We start from the raw sequence: 27,343 nt of genomic DNA on the forward strand, positions 1-27,343 counted from the left end.
TGATATCAAGGATCTCCAGTTCTGGTAAAGAAGACAAATAAATAAAAATCCCAGATAGCTATAGTTAGCAAAGAATTGAAGACATTATTCTGCATTTGTTTTATTGACATATTCCTCCTGCAAAGAGAGTGGTTATTGTATTATTATCTACAGACTGAATTACTATGGAAAGAAGCAGTCCTCAGATACTGTGAACAGGAATTGGGAAGCTGGATTCTAGGATGTTAGGTGAGAGAGCTTCACACACCTTTCCTAACCTGGACAGTGAGTAGTTTTTATGACTAATAGGGTACACATTATTGGTGGAGGGATTAAAGCTTACCTCTGGGTTTTGAAAACACCAGCAGACAAGCTGCTAATGCCTAAGATTTATCTCTAAGTCAGTTTATTTTAGATTTATGGTATTTCCTCTGCTTGTGTTACTTCTGCTTTCTTTATTCTTTAGTAAATTCTTGTTTGACTATTTTATCCATAGCTTGGCTGTCCTACAGGTATTTAAGGAAACATAGTTTGTTCATAGTTGCCAAACTTTCCCCAAAGTCATTAAGACTGCTTTTAGTGGTAATCTCTAAGGGTGGTAATCAGCAAAAGTGTTCTCAAGGGAAGAGGGCTCTTACAGTCGATTCATGGCTGTGTGGGCCAACTTAACCTCTGCAGCAGGTTATTCTCCTTCCAATGTTACTCTTGGGGGAAAATGCCAGCTGTCCACCAAAACTCTTTCTCTACTCCACAGTAGTAGAGTTTGCATCTAGGAAGTAACTGCCCCGCCATCTTTGCAGCTAGTCATGGCATGTGACTGGTTCTTGACAATTGTCAGTGAGCTGTGGTGCTGTGGGTCACTTCAAGACCAAGTCTTTAAGAAAGGATCATGCCCCATTCATGCTCTTCTGGTCATTTGATGTAGTTGATGAGCAGTCCCTCAGGGATGGCAAGGTCCCAGAATGAATCCATGGATCCATGAATCACTCAAGGAGGAGAGCCATCCTCTGATCTGAAATTCCCACCCTGGACTGTGACATGAACAACAAATATACTTCAATTTTTTGCATTGACACATTTTGAAGTCTATCTGTTACAACAGATAAACTACCTTTTTAGAGATTCTGGATAATGATGACAATATTGATCATGATCATGATGAAAGCAGCCATGCTTTAGAGATATTTCACAGCACAACACAAAATTTCTGCAGAGTAGGGACACTTCTTCAAGTGATACTCAAGTTGATCTTTCCCATGAAGATATCAATGAAGCCCCTGTGCTCCTACTTCAGGTCATAAAATATACAGAGTAAAGTACAAACCATTTTCGGGAATTGGAAGCTGTAGCAGGCATTTTGCAAAGAGAATGAAACTTAAGTTTTAGTACTTTATAGAACTATGAATTCCGAAGTAGAGTTAATACAGGACTAAGTGTCCTCAATGATTTACCTAAAAAACCTGACACATCATTCTGGAGAACACAATGGAGAACGTGGAATAATGTGAGACATGGTAGATATGTAAGTGGTAAAACTACTATATATAAAAAAAATAAAGGATATGAGGTATCCCAGACCGGAAGAGAGATGTTTCCCTTTATCACATTTGGCTAAGGATGTAATCAATTCCCTAGCAGAAAGGCAATGGTTGTTATATCCGAGGTATGCAGTATATTGTCTAAAATATATTCTGTATATCATATAAATGAGGGGCTTATGATCATAATTAAAGTTAAGGTTCTAGTATGCAGAGAGGGTTATTGATTAATTGTTGATAGTAAGACTAGAGTAGAGGTTATAAGCATAAAGTTTTGGAGATACTGGATTGGGTACAAACTTCAGCCCTATTACATACTAACTTTTTGACCCATGTAAGTTATCTGATATCTATGGGCCTATTATTTCCAGTGGAAATAATACTAACTGCTTCATAGGGTTATTTCAAGGACAAAATAAACTACCTGCAAATTACTTACTACAGTGTCTGACACAGATGGGTCATTAATAGTTGCTCTTATTAATCATTAAGACTGAGTGTTCAGAGTTTTCCCTTTATCAACTAGAAAATAAAATTATTTGGAATTTAGAGCTTATTTTCTCTCATTTGTTTAAAGTTTCATCTTGAAAGTGAGCTTGAAGCATTCTGAAAAGAAAAGCAAGTTTGGCATAAGAGAGCATGATATTTTTATTTGATTTTAAAAATTGTTTATTTACAAATTCAAAACCTCTAACATTGGACTACTTCAAATATTTTGAAAAGATGTTTAAGAATCTACCATCTTTCCAGTATAATGAGTGTAGGCGCTCATTAAAAAGTGCCTACATTTTGCTGATAAATTTCTTATGATGTTCAGCTCAAAAAAAAAAAATCAACTGGAAAATTCCCTTCTTTGCTTTCACAAAGCATTGACAAAAGTATAAAAATATCTTATCAATGAACTTAAGTAATTATTAACCACCCAGTTATTTTGTCCATAAATGCCAAATAACTGATTTGATTGATTTTATAACCAACTTATTCTATTTTTTTAAATTACAAAACATGCATCTTAATCAATGAGTCACAAAACAATTTGCACCCTATTTCAATAGTTGCCCACTCTTGGTACAGCACCTGCATTTCTGCACACCACGGTTCCTAACATCTTATCAATAATCAGTCCTCCAGAGTTGGTGGAATCTTGATATGGTCAAGGTCGGTCTTTTGAAAATTCAAAAACAAAATGATTTAAAATGTCTTTTCAGCATGTTGTTATTATAAAAGAAACAACTCATTATTATACTTTTCTTCCTTCTCTGAAAATATATTATTGTATTATTCTAGAGTACAGTTTTAATTTTAATACAGAACTTTTACTTTTCTTTATAAGACCAATTTAAACAATCTGAATTTTTTCCTTCCTACTTCTGTAGCTTATTATGAACCACTATATTTTTCTTTAAAAGTATCCAAAAGATTCATATTTTTAAATATTTCAGATAAATATGAGCACAGTTCATTTCAATAGTAGGATAGCATGTAGCCAGGAATATCTCATTTTCTTTAAGGCAGCAGTGAAGAAGTTAATTCATGGCTGCATTTATGAGTGAGTTTTATTTATTTTTGACCTGTGGTAAAAAGATTTATCTTTCAATTATGAAACTATTTTTCCCAAGTGTCAAGAAGTCATACTAGTATAAAATAGATTAATGTAGCTATAAAAGTAGTTTTTGTTTAAGTAAGTTTGTAATTAAAAATAGGGTAGTAAGTTAAAAATCAGATTTAATCATTGGAACTACCAGATAGAATAGTAAAAGAATGGGGTTGGGGAAGCGGGGGGAGGAGAGAAAGAGAGGAGAGAGATTGAGATTGATTTTGAGATCGGTCAGGCTACACACATCACCAATTTTTTTTACATTCTGGCATAATAATATTTCACAGATCCGGACAAGCAGAACACCAATCCGTTTTCCCTTACTTTAAAGATCTAAATGATCATAATTTTAAAAAAGTCTTCCTGGGTACATCAGGAGTATTATTTAAAAGCCATGCGGTAGGGTGTGAAATAAGAGTATTCTTCAAACAAACACGACCTTTTCTGTTTCTTGTACTGCTCTTCTCAACCCAGCCAAAAAACCCAGACAAGTTTATTTACACACACACCCGCACACGCACACACACACACCCCACACGTAGAGAGCGAGAGCGAGAGCGAGAGAGAGAGAGAGAGAGAGAGAGAGGCGGAAACGCCCTCTTTCCATCCCTTCCAAACAATTATCTCCAAGAGCAAAAGAAAATAATCAACAGCCCTCTGTGCTGGGCTGGGCGGCTGAGCCGGAGAGCGGGGCGCCAGGAGGGAGGGCGATCGGCAGGCGAGCCGGGAAACGTGGCTCCTCCGGCGAGGAGAGGATTTGTGAAGGGGAGCGCCGGCCCGCGTGCGCCTCTTGTTCCCCGTGTAATTTGCAGCCAATCATCAGTAGGTGTCCGCGTCGCTGCGTCCTCCTCACCTCGGCGCCGATCACCCCCCCGCCCCCGTCCCCCGCCTCCCACCTCCTCCCTCGCCTTTCTGTCTCTCCCGCTCCCCTCCCCCCGCAGCCGCACACACGCACACACACAAACAGAGAGAGAGAGAGAGAGAGAGAGAGAGAGAGAGAGAGAGAGAGAAAGGGGGGCAGAGGGAGAGAGAAGAGACCGAGAGAGAGAGGAGAGGAGAGGAGAGGGGGAGAGAGAGAGAGAGGAGAGACTCCCCGGCTCCCTCCCACCCTCGCACACAGCGACTGGAGACGGACGGAGAGCAACGCGCTGGGAGAGGAGAGACCACCGAGAACAGCCCCGCGCTCTCACACATACACTCACACTCGGCTCTTTCCTCTCCCCCCACCTCCTCCTCCTTCCACCCCCACCACTAACACCATCTCCTCCTCCTTCTCTCTGCAACAAGAAAAAAAAAAGCCATTTACAGGTATTTTTTTTTTGATCCGCATATTTATTTATCCCCCCGTCCCCAACAGTTTGTTTACAAGTATTAAAGTTGTAATTGGGAGCTGCCAAGACACATCTGGATTTGTGTTTCTTTGTGTTAGGGGGTGATGTGCAACTAATTAAAGGCAGACTGGCAGCGTCTGCAAATTCTAAGGCTCCCCAAATAAAAAGAGACTGGTAAGTGATTGTTCTTTCTCTTTCTCTGGCTTTTTGCTCTTAAATGTTTGCTGTCCGTTGGGATTGTAAAAGTAGATTATTAATGCTGGACTCCAGCGATAAAAGGCGTCGCTGTATTAATTTATTAATTAATCTGCACCCGCCCCTCCTCCTGAATGTTAAATATGACCTTTGATCTCTATGTCTCTGGTAGACCAGACATACAATATTAGGCATGTACAGTCACATTGTTTAAAGGCAAAACAGGATCATGAAGTATGGATGTCTAATTTAGCTTTGGAATAGGACTATAGTTATTTGTGTGTGTTTTATTTCGTTTTTTAAAGAAAATCCAAACAATAGCTGTGGTTTAGGTACCTTTTTCACGCTCCAAGATGCATTGATTAAACAATAATGACCTGGATGCTGGGCACAATCATTTTCTACAGTTTCTGGTGGCATTAAACCTTGAGGAGGGAAGGGGGAGGTGATGGTAATAAGGAAAGCTTCTTTTTGGAGACACCAATCTAATACTCGGAAAAAGGGACACTAAATTATTTCTTTATTTGGAACAAGGTCAAAAGACTAAAATGTTGAAATTTTTCCCTCCACTCAGTGTGCTGGTATCTAATGCATGGTTGGCATAACTAGTTTTTACTGAGTAGCAGTTATTATGGTCTTGCAGTTACAATGTGATTCGCAGAAACTGAAGCTATATGCATATTCTTGCTGTGTCTTCCCCCACCCCCTTCCCAGCATCAAGAATATTTAGCCAGGAGCATTTTGGGGGCACCCTTTGTATTGCCTTCAGACCTCTGAAGGGAGCAGTTTTCCCTAATGCGAAACCACAGAGGTGGTTCCTGAATGATTAGGGACTTGCTGTGATTGAAAGATGCCTGCTAGCTTCTAATCCAGCCTGGGGTGAGGTTCCTTATCTTGATTTACTTTGCTTAATAGGGATTTGTTTACATAAACCCCTCTTTTTAGGGCACCTCATCATCAGGTCTTGAAGTTTTTGCACTTGGAGTTTGGGCATAAATGGTTCATTAATCTAATTATAAGCATAATTGCTATAATTGATATCCATTTTGAACTGAATATTTGAGACAGACTACTGGGCCCCCATTTAAAATTCCCTGAACTCCACATTCTAGACCAATATGTGGGCTTCAGAAGATGTCACAAAAAGATATTCTGCCCCCCCCCCAAAAAAATCTGGAAACAAAGAAACTGTTTTTTTAGGTTTATATACACTTTATGTTTTTGCTTTACTTCTCAAAAGGCTGTGATGTACCTCTCCCTCTGTGATAAACAACTAAAATACCTCTTCCTATGCATAATAATGGCCTGTAAGCAAAGAGATGAATGCAAATACCCAGTTAACATTAAACTTTCCTATAAGACAGAGCAAAAGAAAAAAATCATTTTAATGATTATTTCTTCATGGAACACCTTAAATGATTCCCCCCTACTTTTACTCAATGTAAAAAAATCAGTGACTGTAAGAGATCCTCAAAAAGTCCATGCTTTCCTCTTGTCTTGGGAATAGACTGGAGTCTCCATTAGAAATTATTGTAAATATTCTTACAGAGACTGCAGGCACTTGGTTTAAAACGTTTGACATTTTTTGTATAATTAAATTTTTTTTTAATCTAGTCCATCTTTCTTTTCTTTCTTTTAAACAAGTAGAACACCACCCTCTTACCCCCTCCAAGCCCCACCACCAAATGGCTTGTACAATTGAGACCCGTCCTTGGTCCATTGAATTAAGACCCTAACAGAGCCAGCTGTGCTGGGATTCAAACTAATGACCGCAGACACAGAAGGACACTGTGGCAGCTGGTAGTTCTTTTCTCCCTGCCTCTTTAGTTCAGATTGTATGTGGGCAGTCTCTTAGCTCTCAGTTGTATTGTGTTTGCTTACAGTTTATACTCGGATGTATTGCAGACTTTCTCAGTACTTCATTTGCTAATTTCCTGTTCATTTTCCTCATAGGGCCATAGCTGTTTTCTACTTTAAAGCATTTGCATGCCCAGGCAGCACTTGTTCATACATTTCATAATGTTTAAATGCCCTCTGCTTATAGGTAGTATCGCCCTCCCACCCCTGATTTGCATGTCTTTAAGCACTCCAATTGCCCTTTTCCCTCGGCATTTGTCACCCCTGTCTTTCCTCTATCCCTGGGTATCCTGGCTATTAATACATTTTCTCAGGAGGGTTATAAGAATAGGGGGGAGGAGCCGTGGTGTGCTGTGGGGAGGGAGAGAGCGGGGCTGGGAGCGTGGGGGAAGGATGGGAATGGGGGGGGTCACGTCTTGATGATTGTTATGCAAACGACCTGACGAAGAATGTGGGAGCTTTCAGCGTCTGCGGTGGGGTAGTGAGGGAGGCTGTTTATTTATTTGTCGATCTTTTTCCTCGTGCTGCTTGTTGGAATGACTTTCTTTATTTTAGTTGTAACAGTTGGAGGATAATGCAAAGGAAGACGCTGCCTGGGAATTCACCGTCTGTGGAAATGCGCCCCAGAGAGGAATAAAGCAGTCCTCACCTTGCTCTCCCCACCCGGACCCACTTTCCCCTCCTGCCTCGGCCCCCACCCCGGCACCACCATCACCCCCTTCCCTCCCCCCCACCTTCCCCCCTTTCCCACCCAGGTGTCGGACCAGACGGTCCCCACTTCCACCCTGCACCCCTTCTTCCCCCCCTGTACCATGAACACCAATGTCTGCGTGGAGCCCGGGCCGAGCCCGGAGGCCCCGGGCTTGCCCAAGGAAAGCCACCTGCCCGAGGGGGCCCTGAACAGCCTTGTGGATTACAACTCGGAGATGGAGCGCTACCGCTCCTTTGCCACCTCCTTCTACAAGACCAACGGGGGCGCCTTCCCGCAGGCGGCCAAGATCGCGCGCATCACCACCCCCATCTTCCCCAGCAGCGCCGCCGCCGCCGCGGCCGCCGCGCGCATCGGCATGTCCCCCTGGAACTGCGACAACGCGGCCACCGCCGCCGCCGCCACCGCCATGCTCTGGGGCAGTGGCGGGGGCGGGGGCGGCGGAGGCGGCGGCGGCGGCGGCGGCGGCGGCGGGGGCGGCGGGGGCAGCAGGAAATCCTCCTCCGCCGCCGCCTCCTCCTCCGCCTCCTCCTCGGCGATCCTCCCCACCGGCGGTGGTGGTGGCGGCGGCGGCGGCGGCGGCGGCGGCGGCGGCAGCAGGACCAGCATGCACCACCGAAACGACTCCCAGAGGCTGGGGAAAGCTGGCTGCCCGCCAGAGCCGTCGTTGCAAATGGCAAATACTAATTTCCTCTCCACCTTATCCCCCGAACACTGCAGACCTTTGGCGGGGGAATGCATGAACAAGCTCAAATGCGGCGCTGCTGAAGCAGAGATAATGAATCTCCCCGAGCGCGTGGGGACTTTTTCCGCTATCCCGGCTTTAGGGGGCATCTCATTACCTCCAGGGGTCATCGTCATGACAGCCCTTCACTCCCCCGCAGCAGCCTCAGCAGCCGTCACAGACAGTGCGTTTCAAATTGCCAATCTGGCAGACTGCCCGCAGAATCATTCCTCCTCCTCCTCGTCCTCCTCGGGGGGAGCTGGCGGAGCCAACCCGGCCAAGAAGAAGAGGAAAAGGTGTGGGGTCTGCGTGCCCTGCAAGAGGCTCATCAACTGTGGCGTCTGCAGCAGTTGCAGGAACCGCAAAACGGGACACCAGATCTGCAAATTTAGAAAATGTGAAGAGCTAAAGAAAAAACCTGGCACTTCGCTAGAGGTCAGAGGAGATGATTTCTTGTTTCCCAGTCTCCCCCCCTCCCTCCTCACTCCCCTCTCCTCTCCCCTTCAGGGCTTCGTGTCTGGCTTCAAGATGCAGTACCCCTTTCCTGAAGCTTCATTCAGGTTGTAAGATACAGTTGTAGGTGGTTTGCGGAGGTCATGGCCTCTCCGCCACCCTCCCCAGCTGCACTTCGCCTGGAACCGCCCTCCATATGGGGAGGGCGCCCCTCCTTTTTAGCTCCGGGAGGAAAACTAATGTAATTGGTTTGAAAAATCAGAAGTTTCACATTCAATATGGTCAGAAATTTCCCTTGGTGGTTCAAAATGACCCCTCCCCCCTTATTATTATTTTTAAAAGCATCTCTGCCCAACGGGTAGGACACATCACATTCTATATACTTTTATTGGACAAGAGAGACTTATTAGTGGCCCAGTTGTAACAGTGAGGACACAGTTTGTGGCACACAAGCCTACATTCCCATTCACACACACACACACACACACACACACACACACACACCATTGAAACGGAAATACATTAATTCAAAAGGGGATTTTCTACCCTCTTCTAGGATAATTTTTCTCCTTACCATGACAAAATGTTTCTGTTTCCTCATTTTATTTTCTGCATACTTGGTGTTTTTCCGGAAAGTGGATATAGTATAGAAAGGTGAACACCATTTGCAGTTTTTAAGGAGAGATGACTTAGAATAGATAAAATTTGTAGTAGGTGATGGTAATTTTATTTAATAATGTCTTACATAGCTTAGAAACGAATGATTCCTAAAACTCAGTTACAAAAAATATAAATTTGGGGTTCTGCATTTAGCAGATTAAACATTTTGTAGTCACAAAATTGTTCTATACACCAAGCACTGTTTTGTTGGACACACTATTTGGTCAATAATAGTTTCTTTTTCATATATGCCCTTAAAACAGACAACGTACAGATTATCACTAAATTAATTGTTAAATTAGGCTTTTAATTATGTTAAATACAAAGATTGATGTGTTTGGTGGAAATTTCATATGGTGACCTGATCAAAACAAAAAGGGAATAAATGAAAAATCAGAGGTAAATGGGTTTGGTGGTATATTTAGTAAAGAAATATAGAAAGGTAATCATATTTAGCCTCTTGATATAATTTACAGAGTAGATGGCTAAGTGTTCATATATAGGTGGTGGATTTAGCATTAGGGAATATTCAATGGGCTGGATTGTAGGCTGAGAGTGGTTCTCACAAGTTATCATCAGAGGAAAATCTGCACATTATTTTAAAAAATTGTGAATGTGGCTTAAAGGAATTTTCTCCAAGAAGGACTGGTCTTTAAAAGGAGAAGGGAAAAGAGTTAAAGATCTTTGCATGTTTGAACACAAGTAAGATACAGGTTTTTTTTTTTTAAGTTTTATTAATATAAGTCAAAGCAAATAGCACTTTGGAATTCCCTCAAAATCAATTTATATTGATATCATTATTGATTATGATCAATTCCATCAAAATATTGCATTGATTTCTCTTTATAAAAGAACCCATCTCTGATGAAAGTTTGACTTTACTCCAGGGTGGTTTATTACATTTCCTTTGGCAACTCTGCTTAAGCAAAGGTAATAGCAATTATAAAGGCGTAGGTCCATGTGTTTTCTTAGGTGGCAAAAATTAGTTTTTAGCTTTTAATGATCTTCTCTGGATTAATATAACTTCTCTAGGTCTCTAAGGCCCATGGGCAATTAAAATTCAGTTCATAATAAAGCCTCCTGTTATTGCCCAGTTGATAAGCACTACATAGCTTTTACTTTTTTTTCCTCTTGAACTATAGTATCTAGGATTATAAAATCTAGAATTATAGATTTGGTGTTGCTAAGTGGCCTTCATTTTTTGCTAGACTCACGCACTGCCTGCATCCCAATTTAGGGTATGTAGTAGATAGGACCACTGAATAATTCTCATTTATTTAGTAAGTAACCTCTCTGAACGAGTTTAATGTGAGTACCAAGAGGTTTTCTGCACAAGTTTCTATGCTGATTTATTAGTCTAAACAAATTTCATAAGTTTCCTTTTTTCTTCCTTTTGATAGTTTTCCCACAAACTTATCATGATCCTTAAGTTTCTTAGGCTTTTTGATCACAAAATTCCATAATTTTACCTTTTCTTCTCTTTTAAAATTCTGTTGATCTTCAGAAACTGGGGTTTGGATGGGAGGGGAAACACAGTTCTCTCTTTGTAGAGCTCTCTGAAGATGTTCTCCTAGCTATATACCCCTTCCTACCAGAGAATTGTTCTTGGTTCAAAGCTAAGATTATTAATGGAATGCAATTTGGCAGAAAGAAAGAAAAAGTTTTGTTTACTTTTAAATTTTAATTGGCCAAGATTCTATCTAGGTCATTTTAAAGCGGCAAAGGCAGCATGATTGCCTTAAGCACATGTGTAACCACACAGTTATGGTTGTAGGAAACCAGCTGGATGCATGTCAGAGTGACAGGGTTTACATGACTGAACCAAAGCTGGAGCAGTGGTTGTGGGATGGTGAAAAGTACCCCTGCTGACCTGCTTCCCTCTCTAATTTGGTTTCTGTAACTTATCATCATCTGTGGAGATGTTTTAGATGTCAGGTAGACTCCCTGGCTAAGGATAGTGATTTGGGGATTCATTATGGATATTACCTGTGGATTTCAGGTGTAAGTTCAGTAGCTAATATTTGTTGACTTTAAATTATGGACACCAATTAATATCTGGATTATAGTCATCACTACTATTCTTATTTATCACTTCAAGCCCCATGTGCTCTTCTTCCCTTTGACTTATTCTCATGCCAAATACTGGAGGTGTAATCAGATTCTCAGGGTGAGTAAACTGAAATTAAGACGGATTCACATAGATGTGTTGGGATTCTTGCCCACATTTTTTAAAGCCTCCCTCTGGCATTCCTTTTAAAACTGCTTTACTTATTTCCACGTTTTCCTGCTTAGCCTCATGTTAAGAGCATCTTAATTCCTTCAAAATATATTAATAAAATCACCCCTTTATAGTATTCCATATGATAACAATGCATATAAAACAAACTTAGTTTTCCTATGATATTGTGCACTGTATAGTTGCATATAAGACTATTCATTTAGTCAATTACTCTACTAAAAAAATTATCACTGATTATTCAAAGCAGTCATTACAAATTCTGTATGCCCCTGTGCAACAAAACTTATCTTAAAAACTTGTATCCTAAATGATCAATATTAAGTTCCCAGATATTTTAAGAAATATGATTACATAGTATGATAATACATTATATGACAGACCTTTGTCTCACACAAAGGTAATCTCATACAAAGGGAATCCTGTAGTTTTTATATTCACAGCAGTTACATTTCTGATACGAAGACCTAACCTTTTTTTAAATCTCTCAACCTGATATGACTCAAGGGAGAAAATTGTCCCGTGGGTAACCCCAGCCTCGTAGTCCCTGAACATTGTTCAGGTGACATGATTGATCTCTGTGGGACAGCATTAGAGACCACACAGATCTGGTTTCTCTCCCATTAGCTGATTTATGGAATTACATTAGTAAGCAGTGCCTCGGGAGACTTCCCTGCCCCCGCTCTTGGCTCTCTGCTGAGCGTACACACCGCTGCCACCCAGGCTTTCTGTGAGCTGGAGGCGGGAGTTGGAAGAAGAACGTTAGAGTGAAGAGACTGAGAAACTGGAAAGTCAGGAAAAAAGGATAATCTCATCTTTCTTTTCTTTTCTCTCTTTTAAAAATTTATCTGCTAAATGAACGGGCCCCAAATAATTTTCCACAAGTTACGTTGAGGTCCTAGGAGGTCTCGTGGAAAGCATCCAGATATTGCCCCACGCTTGGTAACTGGATTTCGAAGAGTGTTCTAAGGGAGGAGGGACACATTTCCTGTATACGACGTTAAGTTCTAAGAGCTTCAACCACACAAATGGCAATTGTAAAATTCTGGACAGAGCATTGTCTGCGATTTTTGCAGGAGGGTGGCACCTGCTTCCTCACCTTTTCACTTGTAGACCACACATAAAATAGGTGTGTCACTCAAACTCAGACTCTCTATGGTTAAATAACGAAACTGGTCAACAATTGAACATGTCATATAAGATTTAGAAGTTTGTGACAAAAAAAAAACTACAGGTAAAATACAGATGTTTCGTATCTTAAATTGCAACATACAACAGTTTGTCATTTTATATCATAGTTCAAAAATGGGTTTTCAGTTTTCAGTTTCAAGAATCAAAAACATCCCAGTATAAAAATACACATTTTTGTTTTAATCAAAAGGAAAGAGGAAACTTTTCAAGAAATTCAAACCAAATGATAGTAGATTAACACTAGAATGTAATATAGAAATAACATAGGGAAAATAGTCTGAATTTCATAAATGCTAAGGAAAAAAGCTCAGAAAAGTTCAGCTTTGACTAAAGGCAGAAAATAGATTTGTTGCCAAGACATCAAAGTGTAATTCAAGTCCAGTGAGATTGTTTCCATCACTAGATTTAATACAAGTTAGTCAAAGTTGTTTTTAAAAGAACCACACATTTTAAAATAATTCCTAAATGAAAATCATACCCCTTCTCATCCAAACATCATGCAAATTCTAACCAATCTTTTGGATGGCAATTAGGAATAGTAGAATTAAAGCAATTAAAAGCATTTGTAAATTATCCTATAAGAATGTTTGTCTGAAGTTCAGCCATCATTAAACAAAATAAAAATAAACAATCAAAAAGCCAATAACAACAACAAACTTTAGACTTTAATCATATAAAAATATTTGGATATTTTAAGTGAGAATGGAAGGTATATCTAGTGATGAAGGAAATAAAAGTTACTTGATTTTTAAACTTTTTAATGAATTGATTACTGAAGCATTGCTGCATATTTTGGTTAGTTTTAGTCAACTGTTCTCCTGGGTGAATAGTTAAGAATTTTGCACAGTGCAGACTTACAGATTGACAAATACAGGACAATTTAATAAAATAGTCTGTAAGACTAAAAACTGAAAGGCATGTAAGAAGACATGGGCATTTCATCCATATTTGTTCTAGAGTGCAAGGTTGGAGACTGAAGAACTGTCAGGGTGATCCTGGAGACACTGGTAGAATATTCCCTCTGGATATAAACATAAACCAAAAAACTACTGGAGTGTTCCCCAGGAACAGGTTGAAGTGTATCTTAAAAAAACTCATCTGAAGTAGTTGGTGCTCTTAGAACTTACTGTTCAATCTCAATTGGTCAGATTGAATATGTAGTTTACTTTTACCAGAAAACAATTGACTTTTTAATTTTGCTTTGGAAAAATGTACCAAAATGTCCTACTATCCAATAAGTTTCACAAGCCTGGATATGCTTCAGTCTCTTATATTTATTTTTATTCATATTTTACAAATATTAAAAATGAGCTCATTCATCATATAAAAATAACTACTTAAATTAATAGGTTAAATTCAAGATTTATTGAAAGGCCCATGTAAATATGCAAGTTGGACAAAGGACTACTTCTCTTTCAGTTTTCCTCTTAGTTTTAGATTAGTTTTTTTGTTTGTTTGTTTGTTTTTTGCGGTATGCGGGCCTCTCACTGTTGTGGCCTCTCCCGTTGCCGAGCACAGGTTCCGGACGCGCAGGCTCAGCGGCCATGGCTCACGGGCCCAGCCGCTCCGCGGCATGTGGGATCTTCCCGGACCGGGGCACGAACCCGTGTCCCCTGCATCGCCAGGCGGACTCTCAACCACTGCGCCACCAGGGAAGCCCTAGATTAGTTTTTAAAAAGCAAAAATGAACCCAAAATAATGGTAAAATCTTTCACCTTTATAAGTGTGATTTTTCAGTTACCAATTAGAACGTCAGATGATCTTGGCTGGGGAAGTAGAGCATTCTAGATAATATCATTTTTTTTTTTTTTTTTAACAAAAGCCTGTTTTCAAGACAGTACTTTCTTTGGTGGGATCAGTGTAAATTTTGAGGATTTGGTGCATGCATAATTGTATTCCTTCATTTGTTCTGCAGTGCTTCTGCTCGTTCTTAACATACTTTTTCATCTAGCATTTATGCTATTATCCTTAGTAGTTTCAAAATATTGAGGGAGGGACACACAGGTGGTTTTATCCTTCAGTCATATCTTGTTTCATCACATGCAAACACCTGTCCTGAAATTGAATTATTCTGCAGGGTAATCGAAAAGCCTCCCTCTAGTCAGCATCACATGTTTTTTGTTGTTTATTGAGTTATGTTGCAGCATACTTCAGATGCGACAGCCATTTAATAATGTTGAAGACTTAGCTCTGCAGGGGCTAAAAGGATCCCAGCAGGCTTGTTAACTTCTACTCTAAAACATTATGAGAAATATTTTTTTCTCTGTGAAACTTCAAGGCTTTCTCTTAATTTATTTCAAGAGCACAAGAATCCATAGCCAGGTATGAGAGTGAGCCTGTGAAATTTTTTTGGTTTTCAATTTTTTTGATCTTTAACCTATCTATTTCACGTTACACTTCTTACTCAGAAGACAGTCGCATAGCAAACAACTGCTTTTTCAAAGAACTAATAACTAAAGATGCATTTCTTTGGCTGATATAAAAGCAAATATAAATTATATTTAGAAAAAATAAACTACTAGTTTCTTGGCTTTTCACTTATTTTATAATTAAAAATAATATTTGGGCCCTTGTGGCTACATTTAGGTGATAGATTGTGGGAAGAGCCACTAGTTTCAAGTAACTTACCAGTTGAACAATATTAGCTACATCAGCATTACTTCTCTGAACTTTACCTCCTCAACTGTGAAATGGACATAGTAATACCAACCTTCACTACAACTTTTAATATTGTGTGTAGGTTCATGTTCTTTGCATACTGAAAGATGCTATACGATTTCTGGTTCCTAATTTAAAGTCATCAATAAAAAGTAGAGGAGAAGACAATTACATTTATAAATAATTCAGTATACCAACAAGTTATTTATGGTTATCAGAAATTAAAGCCCATGTAGACTCTTTTGTGGCTTTGAGTTTTCTGAATACTTGTTTTAATCATCCAGTTCACCAAACATCTGGCATGATTTCACTTGGAAAGAGATAAACCTGATAAACAAATCCTCCTTCCTCACCAAAGGAACACCACTACCATTAATTTCTGTATCTTTTAATACATTTTGTGTGTGTGTGTGTGTGTGTGTGTGTGTGTGTTTCAACTCAATACCTTTGTTTGGCTACTATTTCCTTTATTTGGACAGACACAGGAGTTGTTCTAAATGTGCATTTGTGAGTTTAAGAAAATTATTGTAAGAAATGGTTAAATGCTTGTCACAGATTCTGGTTGGAGAACATATTTACAAACACTGGAAAAGTGTAGAGTAACTCTTGTTTTTGAAGATGGGGTGTGTGTGTGTGTGTGAGTGAGTGTGTAGGAAGTTAAACAGGTAGATATACATTTTGAGATTAAAAAGTGAAGTGACTATGCAGATCTTTTTCTTTTTTCTTTTTAATAAGAAGAGAGTATTTATGAAATGAAGAAAGTTAGTGAGCAATAATAGAAAATGCTGTTGGTTTTCTGGGAGAAAATAGTGATAAGCCCTAAAAGACTTGGAATACTAACCAAGAAAGCTCTAAAAACGAAGGAGAAAGAGATATTCAAGCCAGGGTGCAATGCAGTATCTAGAAGAAGTTTTGTCAGGACAGGGTATGGACATCTGCTTTTCTGACTATAACTGCTGAAACAGTTATAGAAGTTTTGCAGAGAATGGAAACAATAAGGGGAGGAGATAATGTTTTCGTGCTTGACTCAATACATTTGGTTAGGGAGTCAGAGCTGAGTCTAAAGTTCAGTGGAGTGGCCGCTGAATTAGAGACAAGGAAAAACAGATTGTGTTTTAGCTGATGTTATTATGTTTACTTATGCCTTTGAAACATTTGCTAGGATAACTCGCGAGTGTAACTGAATACTTCCAAGATGGGTGGAAGATGGGATTCCATTTGGGTGTCATATTCATCTAAATTCATATTTCAGAGGACATTCTGGAACAAGTGAAGAAAAGTGTCAAACTATGGGGGAAACTGTGCTGAAAGGTCTGCTTCTTGCTCAAGGGCTTAAAAAAAAACTGGATGATTGATAGTATCAAAAGGATAGAGATCAAGTAGGATGAGCAAAGAAAGGGATAAATGTTTATAGAGCAGGAAGAGTCATGGGCATTTCTGTGTATTTCAGCAAATCTGGCAAATTCTGGAGAAGATGTATTTTCTTTAAAACTTTACAGAGTGAAAAGAGATGAAATAAATTTTTAAAAGAATAATAGACTAGATTTAATTGGAAATGATGATTATGAGTGATGGTGAATCAGTGGCAGAAAAATAACTGTGCTGGGCAAAGACTTTTCTATGGGAAATGTTCTTGTTTATAGGTTAAATGAGATCAGGGATGGTTTTAATGGAGTCAAGAATAAGGAAAAGAGATAAAATTCTCAGTTGTATGTAGATGAATGCGAAGTGAGATGTGGCATCTTCTCAGAAACACTCAGTGTGCTCTAATTGTCAGTCATGGAAAACAAAATAGAGAACACTAGTCTTTAAAATGCCAAAGGATATACATATTGGTTGTTCTATGTAAGGCTGCTATCCATAGAGTTAAATGTGTTATGAAGTGGAGTGGTTTTGGATTTTCCTCATGTGATGCTTTTCACATATACATGTTATTTGTATGGCGTGAAGTTGTGTTTTGCAAACTGCAGGTGACAACACATTAGTGGTCCATGAAAACCAATGTGTTGGCTTATCACCAGGATTTTTAGAAAGTAGAATAGAATGGAATGGAGCAGAAAATATATGAGTGTATCACATGTAGTAAGAGTACATATTGTTAAACTTTTGTTTCACTTATGTATGTACACATAAATGTATGTGTATGCATGTACTAGGCTGCTATGTAGAATGTATTTCCAACTGTTGGTTGCAGTCAAAAAAGCTTGAAAAACACTAGTTTAGTGACAGCCACAACACTATTGAACAAATCTGTAGTGAGGAAAGAAATTATATTTGTAAATGGAACAATGTTACCAAGATAAAGAGTAAAATGCAAATGTGTTTCTATAAGCAGTGTGTCTTTACTTCTCCTAGGCAGGTCTGTACCTATGAGGTATATTCATGAATTCATGGTATATACTAAACACATTGTAAACCCTTGATAAATTCAATTCAATTCAACATATCTTTAGGTAGGAACTGTTATTTTCTAAGATTTATAGTAAGTGCTGTGGATACACACACATACACACACACACACATCTTCGCTTAAGGAACTCAAACTTTTCGTTATTCCTAACTGCCTTTTTAAAATACCTATGTCATTCCCTAATTCTACATCTTAATCTTTCATCAAGATAATTAGCTCCCTACTTACACTCTTAATTATCAGCCCCAAAAATGGACACATTTCAAATGATATAATTGTAATTTTAGAAAACTCTGAAAGCAATCTCACACCTATTTAAAAGCCTTGGGATTCCTTAATTCATCCTTGGCCTAGTTGTTCCCAGATCTAGATAAGAAACATATACTGCTATCTGTGATTTCTACTTGGCTACCTCATGTGGTTATGTAGTGTAGTATTAAGTTTTCTATTAGTACTCCAGAATTTTTCAAGGAATAAGAAAAGAAAAAGGAATTCTTGCCTTGAACATACTGAGAATCTACAGTATGATTTGTTATTTCAAGCATATTTTACAGAGCACTGGAAACCCTTGTATGACCTGAATAAGAGAAAGAGCTATATTGAAAGAAAGAAAGGAAGGAAGGAAGAAAAGAAGAAAGGGAGGGAGGGAGAGAGGGAGGACAGGAAGACTGTAGTGTTATAGATTAAAGAGAAATGAGAAAGGAGCATGTTGGCAGAAAGGATTGTCATGTTCAAGGTCATCTTTTTGAGCCTGGTTTAAATAAGAAATTAGTAGAAATAGTTAATGCCTCAAATTTCTTTTGAAAGATGCCATGAGTCTGGGTTTAGATTCACTAGAACCACTCAGCATTTTTTCTTTTCATTTACCATAGTGGATAAAATAGTTTTATGTAAACTAACTAGATTTTTTGTCCTCCTAATTTCTCTTTAAGAGTAATTTGTTCAAGTCTGTAATTAGAAACATAGAAATGCCAAGATGGGAAAACTGATGCTAAAAATTGATGATGGTGTTTAGGGAGATAGAGGCCATCAGCATCTATAAACAACTAACTGTTCAAAAATATCAGTGTAATTTTTAAGGGGTTATACAGAGAATTTCCTGGAAAATACAGAATTTCACATATAGAAAAGACTCCAGAAAAATAATAAAAGGAATATTAATCACTACAGCTTATAAATCCTGTGCCTGAAAAAAGTTAAGCTTATTAATTTACTCTACTAGTTAGTTAACTATGTGATTGTGACTCTGTTTGCATGAAGATGGAGTACATGATACACATAGAAAAAGAAGTAGTACATGGAAATTCCCTAAGGAGAAATTTGACTCTTAAGGACTTGCTCTAGAACAAGATACGGTGATACCATGTTAGTGGAGACTGCTTCAGAGTGTATGTCCTCTTAATGAGGGAGATTAACCAAAATACATTTCTAAAGAGCCAAGTAACATGTAATAACTTGATTAAATTATAATTGTTGACTGTATACTTTTCAATTTTATTATTTAAACAGAAAATTAAGGGAAGAAACCAAGAAGTCAGCATGACTGAATTTAAACATTCAGTGTAATGGCAATTGCAGTTATTAAAAAGTTTTTTTTTTTGAAAGAAATACTCCAAGCAACATGTGATTCTCAGAAGTATAGTTTTAATCAAGTACATTATTTTGCTGATAATATCTAATGACTGTGAAAAGTTTGGAATTTTCTCTAAATTCCTCCAAGCAATTAATGGACATAAAACACACTTTGGTTTCTAGGTTGGGTCTATCTCAGCGGTTGGCTTTTTATCATAGAAGATTCTGAAAGAAATGAAGTTCAGTGACTACATTCAAAATATTATAGAACTTAGCCCAAGAGGAATTTTCTATTAAACTTATTTTCACTTTTTATGTAATATAGAAAAAAATGAATATTTCTCAAATTCCCACATCTCTAATAATCAAAAAGAAGCACCATAATTTGAATTTCTTATAGAGATTAGGTGTAACTATTGTATTTTATTTGAATAGAAGTTAGAGTCTGTCTAAATCATGGTTCTGATGGCTTTAAAAATCACCTCAATTTTTTTAACTGACCTCCCATTTCTTCACATTTTATGTGAATATTTCTTCTCTTTAATAAAAGATGACAGTTCACTGTCTGCTTTAAAAAAATAACCAAAATTTTAAAAAATTGTCCAACAACTTGGTCATGAACAGAATGCTGGTGGTGTTTTCGATAGCTAATTAGCAATGATCTCACCTAAAGGTATTGTTGTAGTCAACAGGAATCAGTAGAGTGACTTTGAGGGGAGATAAAATTATTTATCTTGTGTCTGCCATATATATATATATATATATATATATATATATATGAATTCATACATTCATATATATGTATATATATTCAGATTCATTATCGTATAACCATATATTTTTTTCATAAAGATTTAAACATATTGGCATATATAAATAAAATTAACTCTAAATATTTTAATCATTCTTGACAGTATTGATTTTATTAACCTGATTTTTGCTTTTTTAATATCAAGTTTAATTTCCTTTCACACTTCCTCTTATACATAGGCTAAAAATAATATATAAAATATTTTTTCAAAAGCATCTTTTAAATTTATGGATCGTTGAAATTTTTTTCTCTTTCTGCTTATCCTGGTACCATCCCTATTATAGTTTATTTTTATAAATCCAAGAATATTTTACTCACTAAACTACCCATGTGTAATACAATAAATTTGCTTATTGTTGGAAGGATGTGGTTTGAAGTGTTTTTACCAAAAGCAATTGAAGTATAATCCTATATAACATTAATCAAGACACTTGCCTAAATCAAGTAGTTACATTAGATACTGGGGCCAAAAGTGCGTGCCTCTTTTGGCCACTTCTGGGCCAGTGGGAATCTTGGTGTCAAACTGTTACTTCTCTTCCTACCAACCCACTCCTTCCCCATATACACACACACCCACCTTTGGACAGTTGTTTTCCTTACTGGCTCTACCACCATATTGACTTGATTTAGCACCTTTCCAACATAGTATATAATCTCATCTTTCCATTTACAAAAGTTAGCTAAATTTAAAGTCATGCCATCACAGTGGTGATGGGGAGGGTGGTGGTGTTCTCATAAGAGGGGGGGAAGAGGAAGAGCCTTCATATTTGCAAGTCAGAAGAAGTAGCAGGAGCAATAGCCCACAGAGCATCAATCCTAATGAAAAAGTCATCTCTAGTTGCACCATTAATCAGAGAAATCCTGGCCCCAAATGTCAGTTTGGAAACCAGAAAAGTGGAATGCTCCTTATAATCATATTTAAGACCTCCAGAAATGTGGGTCATAAAAGTTATGCAGTTACTTATTTGGTGCTTTCTCCCTTTTAAAGAGGGGTCTAATATTCCCATTAGTGGTATTTGATAGGTGTTTTTAGTTTACATCCTGGATCATGGCCAAAATAAGGTGTGAGCATACCAAAGACTTGTACAGTTATATGATGAATGAATCTGAATTATGAGAAAAATTAATCTGGTAGACAGCACATATATGATACATATAAAGTACAACAGGACAGAGCGAGAAAGTAAGTTAGCTGTACTTTGAAAAGTGGAAACAGTGTGTACTTATATTAATCCATATATTTTAAAATATTGGAATTGTTAAAATATAAAGTTATTTTTTATTATAATAACAGTAAATTATTGGGCTGTGAGCTTATCACTTATCATAAATTAATTGTTCTCTCAAACTTACTGAACTATGCTATACCTGTGCTTGCTAATAATTCTACTATAGTTATTGGATTATGGTTTTTAAAATATACTATTTGTAAATAGGATATAGAAAAATATTTTTGCCTAAAACATTTTGGGGAGTCTCTAACATTTACTAGGTATAATTTTAGACCATAACTACTGATCATCCAAATTTGTAATAATGTGCATGTGTGTGTGTTTTCACATTCACAATATTGTACAGTATATATAATACAATTTTCCATTTCTCCAATTAGGTTTTGAAATTTTGTTAGTACAAAAATTAAGAACTATATAACTTGATATTTTAGCATTCTTTGTGAATCAAATCAGAAAAAAGGAGTTTTTTTTTTAACCATCAGGAATCCTTTTCCTTTTGTTTATCCACAATACCCCAAAGTTTGAAAGTTTCATATGAAGCCAAAACAAAATATAATCAAATGTCTAAAGGCAAACAATGATTCCTGCTATTCTTTTTTTGTCATATTTATTCATGTACTTCCTGTTGCAGAATTTCAGTGATTCATTAAGGTTTTCAAGTTCTAGTGCAAAGAGGTAAATCAAATGCAGTGAGGGGTTCCAATTTCAAGGACTTAGATGCTCAGAAGTCTAAGAAACTTATAGTGGAGCTTCTCACAGTGAAACAAAAGTTTTTATTTGAAATATATGTATTTCAAAAGAGTTTATAAGAAGCCGTATTGGCTAACTACAATTCGAAATTGCTTTGCTTTTGGTTGGAAAAAGCATACTTCCCATAATTATGTGGGGATCGGAAAATGATTGGGTGTTTATGTTTCTTTAATTAATAATAAATGGGGAAACAGGAAATTATTTTTTGATTAATCTAAGAATAATGGTACCCCAAAATACTGACTTCAGCTTGAGAAGTATTGTATTAGAGCCATCTTGTTTCACAGTAGAATTCTGAAGGCCTATGTGAATCAGTGAGACTTTTGGATTAGAAACTACATGAATAAATATTGGAAATATATAGTTAACTTTAGTTACAGAATTTGCTAATGTCTTAATTATTATCTCAATTTATAACTTTTATGCATTCTGAAGTAAATTTCAGCATCGAGTTGTCTTTTATTTGGTCTTTAAAAACTCATGTCTAGCTTTATTAAAAATGATTAGTTTTGTTTGGTGTCCTGAATACTGCAACATTTTACATATTGTATCTAGCTAGATGTGAATAGCCAATCCCATACAAATTCATATGTAGGAAAGTATAGATACCCAATTTCAGTTTTTAGGAGATGAGTTTTTATTAGGCTAGACATATTTTAAACAAGAGTGTGTAGATGAATGCCCAACCTAAAGATACCACAGTTCACATGACTGCCTACCAAGCACCAAAAGAGAAAGTTATGCTCAAATTCTTAAGGTAGCAGATTTGGGGATATTTACTGATTTTAGGTCATTTAATTATTTCTTCATTGATGATTTAATGAAAATCAAGCTGAAATACATTTCTGCCAGAGACATATTGATAATTTTTGTATTCATGTTTTTAAAGAAGTAAATGTAAAACGTACTTAGGTTTGGATTATATAACTATTTTATTCAATAATTTGCCTTTTAAATTTATTTAGGAGGAAAACAGAAGGCATTCCTTTAAACTTGAAGGTCATACTGGGTCTGGCTTGTGTAGGGGTGAATTCCCTGGAACACCATACTTTACAGCAGTACCACAAGGAGAACTGGGGGCTGCAGGTTTCTCCCCAGGCCTCCTGGGAGCAAGGCTGCTGTTTGCCAGTGTTTGCACCCGTGTGAGCAGTGAAGACTGCCTTAAACAATGCTGATCAACTCAATTCTGTTCTTTACCCCCCCACCCCCTTCTCTTCCTGGGGAATCTGGCTTCCCTGTCACTCAGGATAACGATTTCCTGCAAGCATCACTGAGATCCAGAAAGTCACTGTAATCTCATCAAGAATGTGATTCCCCAGCTGGGACTCTTGAATTTATATAACCCGAAAGTAGCTGGTCAGGGTGCTTAATCCACCACATTGGTGTGGTGAAGCCCCCCAACCATTTAAAATAGAAGTCCTCTTACAAAGACGACCTCATTAGAGAAGATATGTCCCCAAATTAGGACAGACTTAATTAGAACCCATAATTTAACTCAATGTTTTACATATGAAAACAATGTTGCTACCCCCATTCTGGCTTAAAAGAATCAATCCAGGCCTTAAGGAAATTTCCAGTGAGCCCAGTGAAAATTGGGCAGGAGGTTGGATATACATCTGTTTTGTGTGGCCTGTGGGATGCTGAAGAGTTTTGTTTCTTTTTTTAACCCTGAAATAAAACTTAGAGAATCCTCACTTCAAGTTTCTGGTGAATGCCTTGAAGATTTGTTCTAATTAATGCACCAGTGGTTTTCCTAAATTTTCTCACATATTTTAAGTGATTTCCCAACTAATCATTTTTAGGGTTCAACCTCAAAGATCTTAATATAAGGGAGAAATAATTTTTAATAGATGCATCCCTGCTTACCTTCTCCCTTTCCCTGTAGCAATGGATTGTCTGTATCCTTATTTTTGGAGATACATACTGGTCTCAAAATTGTATACATACTAATATGTACACATCACAGTGCAATTTTGTGACAGGTCATGACAGTAAAGAAAACTAGCTCTCTGCTTTTCTCATATCGGCATTATCTAATTACTATTTAGTGCTGACAAGCGTTGAGAAGCGATTATCTTTTTCCTCACAACAATGACCTTTGATCTCGGGTGGCATTTTATAAAGCTTGCTTTTCCTAAATATTGCAGATAAAATTGAGTGGTGGAAAGGGGCACAGGAAGAGCCAAGAATTGGAAGAGAGATTTAAAAATGAAACTAAGACATAAGGAGTTCATCTCATTTAAAAAATGTGCTCCATATATTTCTTCTGTTTATCTTCATAAACATATATGTTTATCAGGATACAAGATATATAAGTATATACTTACAGTCTTATTTCCAGTTGGCATCTGAGAGTAAGTTGGCATCTCTTTGTCACATACTGTACACATAAATGTGAATATATATGGATATATATGCACATGTTTATTTTTCATGTGTGATTCTGCAATGCATGGATATGCTTAGATCTAACTTATCTTGTTAAAAATGACTACATTTATATAAGTATGCATGCTTATATAAAATTTATTCTTAGTTGGCATCAGGCAGCAAGTTAGCATCTGGTGTAAACTAAGTTTTCATTTACTGCTTATATATATGTGTGTGTGTGTAAAGCACTAATATTAAGATGAATGAATATATTTTCTTATTATTTCATACAGTACTTTTAATAATGATTAAATAAGTGTAATGAGCACATATAATTACATATATCATTTAAAAGTTACTTTTTTAAAAGTAGTAAAGGGGTTTTTCTCACCAACCAAGTCAAATGATGGGGATCCAGGTATGCATAGTGAACTGGCGAGAAGAAGATAGATTAACCCATGAGGAATAGGGAGTACAATATTAGTAAGTACTATTGTTATGGGAATAATGGACCTTTTTGTTTGTGATTTTAGAAAATATTCACAAGTTTTAAATATTTTTTGTATACCTATATGCAAACTTGAATTAGACAACATTAGTTTGTTCTTAGCACATTCATTGTGAAATATATCATGTTGACTATGAGCACAAAAAACTGAGAAGTTTTTTTAAACTTCTATTTAATGCAGATAAGCCAAAATGGTTATTTTATTCATTTAAATTTCATTTGACATCTCAATTAACACAGTTTTATTTTTAGATGACATTGCTACAGTAGGACTGTGTCAACCAAATAAGTCATATATGAGAAAGTAAATAAAAGCTAACCTCAGTTATTAAAGAGTGTTTGTAGAATTTTTCATGTATTTTCTGAAAATTCAAGTGCTGTTAACACTGTCTTAAGATGTGTTTACAAGGGTGTGTGTGTGTATGTGTGTGTGTGTGTTCTTTTATACCCACTAGATATTTTGGTAATATTCAACTACCAATTTACATACTTACTAATCTATAGCAGCTGTCTTATAGGCTACACAGGCTTGTTGGACAGGTCTAAGGAAGAAAATCAACTTTTTTTTTGCCCTCCGGGAAAATTTACTCTTAGCTTGTTGTTCCTCATGTACCATCAATATGTACTCATGTAATTCTGTTTTATAATGAAGAGTATGGCATGATGAATTACTGTAACATTAATATATAAAAGAAAATTTGATAGCTTAACTACTGTTTATCCAACAAAAAAACCCACAGTAACTGTAAGCTTCTTGTTAAAAGTATTGCTCATACATTTAGTGCTGGCTTATTACTCCTTTGGAAGACTATACTATTTTTCTGGTGCAAAAGGATCATTATGCTCCATTGAGTAACATTGGTTAGTTATAAGTTTGTCCCCTATATATGACATCAATTTGTTGCAAATGCAGACATTTTAAAATAGTGGTATATTTTGTCCATATAGTTCTCATTCCATTATATGTAGGAATGTTTAGCATTAGTAGTTATTAAATATAGAGGTAATATTGATGTTATATTTGTTGTTGTCCTGTCGTAAAAGAAATTCTCCAGAATAAAGAAATTACTTCACTGAATTCTGAACATCAGCCTTACATAGGCTGCATATGTATGTAGCAGATACAGATTTTAAGTATGCTTGCTGGCTCTAACAAGCGTACTTAAAATGCAGCCTATGTAAGGCTGATGTAAGTATATACTGTATCTGGTCTTCCTACTATTGGCTAATAGTTTGAACCTCCCCCTTTCTTCTGATTGCTATCCATGTTCTAGGCCGTGTGTCCTATATTTTTTAGACCAATGTGTTTTAATCATTATATTTAGTAAATTATCATTAAATTCAATATTCTAATTTTTGTAATATCCTAAGATTAAACATTTGTTTTTTATTAAATGTTGAAATATACAAGTCATTATGTTGTGTATAGCTGACTGAAAATATTACTGAAGTGTAAAGGAGAAAAATCTAATTTTATATTGACATAGAAAGAAAGCTTAACTTGTTTTCTTGCTCTTTTTTTATAGAGAACACCTGTTCCCAGCGCTGAAGCATTCCGATGGTTCTTTTAAAGCAGTAGTATATCTTATTTTCAAGGCATTTGGAAGTGAAAGGCAAACTAAATGCCTTGTTTTAAGAAACTGTTTAGTCCACCACTGAAGAAAATATCCAGATATTATTTTCATTTTATGTATAGGGGTTTCTTCAAAAAAAAAAAAAAGGAAAAGAAAAGAAAAAAGACATATAAAAATAATCTGGGAGCTTGAGGAATTGGCCAGTCTATTTACTTTCTATACTCTGATTCTTTCTTTGATGTAATTTAGCTATCCTAGTGAAGTTGTTGTCTATTTTGAAAGTGGCTGTAAAAAATAAGTTTGGGTAAACCCCTGCTGTAAAATCATGTATCTTTGCAAAGTACATATCTATACTTCATTTTCAAATATATGTGTTTCAGTACTGTAAACTGTACAGATAGCAGCTTGTATTTTGTGTGTTTAGACACAAGGAGACAATCATCTCTGAGCATCTATGGAGATTAACAGTTTGTACACAACAGTCTGGTTCTGAGAGTTAAATCTGGAGCAATAAATTTTAGCTTTAAATATTTTTTGCCAGTTGTTTCTAGGAGCAGCAACAGCAGTGGCATGTTTTGCCATGCATCTTTCCGTAGAGACTTGATGCCAAGTTTTATAAGACTAAAAGATGATGATGCATCCAGCAATTACCTTCAGTTGTATTGTTCTAAGAGGGGAAGATGTTAGGAAAGTTTCAATTAATCTTTTGAGCACTATATTAGAGTAGTGGTTATGCACTTGCATTGCTTACAAACGAGCTGTACAGAAGGGTATACCTCCCAAATCCTTAGTGTAGTTGACTTGTCTCGGGTGGCACTGTAAGGCAGAGTACTCAGAGTAGTTGGAACATGCAGAATCAGTTGTATAATTTTTTTTTCCTTTAAACTGTTTTCTAGGATACAGGATAAAGTATCATATCTTAGGGGAGAAATTTATGACTGACTTTATTTTTCCCCAGCCCAACAAGGGTTGTATGTATTTTTTT

The 27,343-nt window shown here is 36.9% G+C and overlaps 1 protein-coding gene across 1 annotated transcript; it reads left to right on the forward strand.

The window, feature by feature from the left end:
* The first annotated feature begins 7,231 nt into the window (after positions 1-7,231).
* Positions 7,232-26,598, forward strand: CXXC4 (CXXC finger protein 4). Its single transcript, XM_082608513.1, has 2 exons — positions 7,232-8,365; positions 26,311-26,598. Exons 1-2 carry the CDS (start codon positions 7,310-7,312, stop codon positions 26,353-26,355), a joined length of 1,101 nt encoding a protein of 366 aa, XP_082464639.1. The 5' UTR covers positions 7,232-7,309; the 3' UTR covers positions 26,356-26,598.
* The last annotated feature ends 745 nt before the right edge of the window (positions 26,599-27,343 follow it).

This window comes from Mesoplodon mirus (genome assembly GCF_964341445.2).
Source record: "Mesoplodon mirus genome assembly, chromosome: 2".
NCBI lineage: Eukaryota > Metazoa > Chordata > Mammalia > Artiodactyla > Ziphiidae > Mesoplodon > Mesoplodon mirus.

Bases quoted from the DNA above. Each gene is read 5' to 3' on its own strand.
- CXXC4 (XM_082608513.1), top strand. From the start codon at position 7,310: ATGAACACCAATGTCTGCGTGGAGCCCGGGCCGAGCCCGGAGGCCCCG. The intron at 8,366-26,310 runs GTCAGAGGAGAT...CTTTTTTTATAG, and splicing joins AACCTGGCACTTCGCTAGAG to AGAACACCTGTTCCCAGCGC.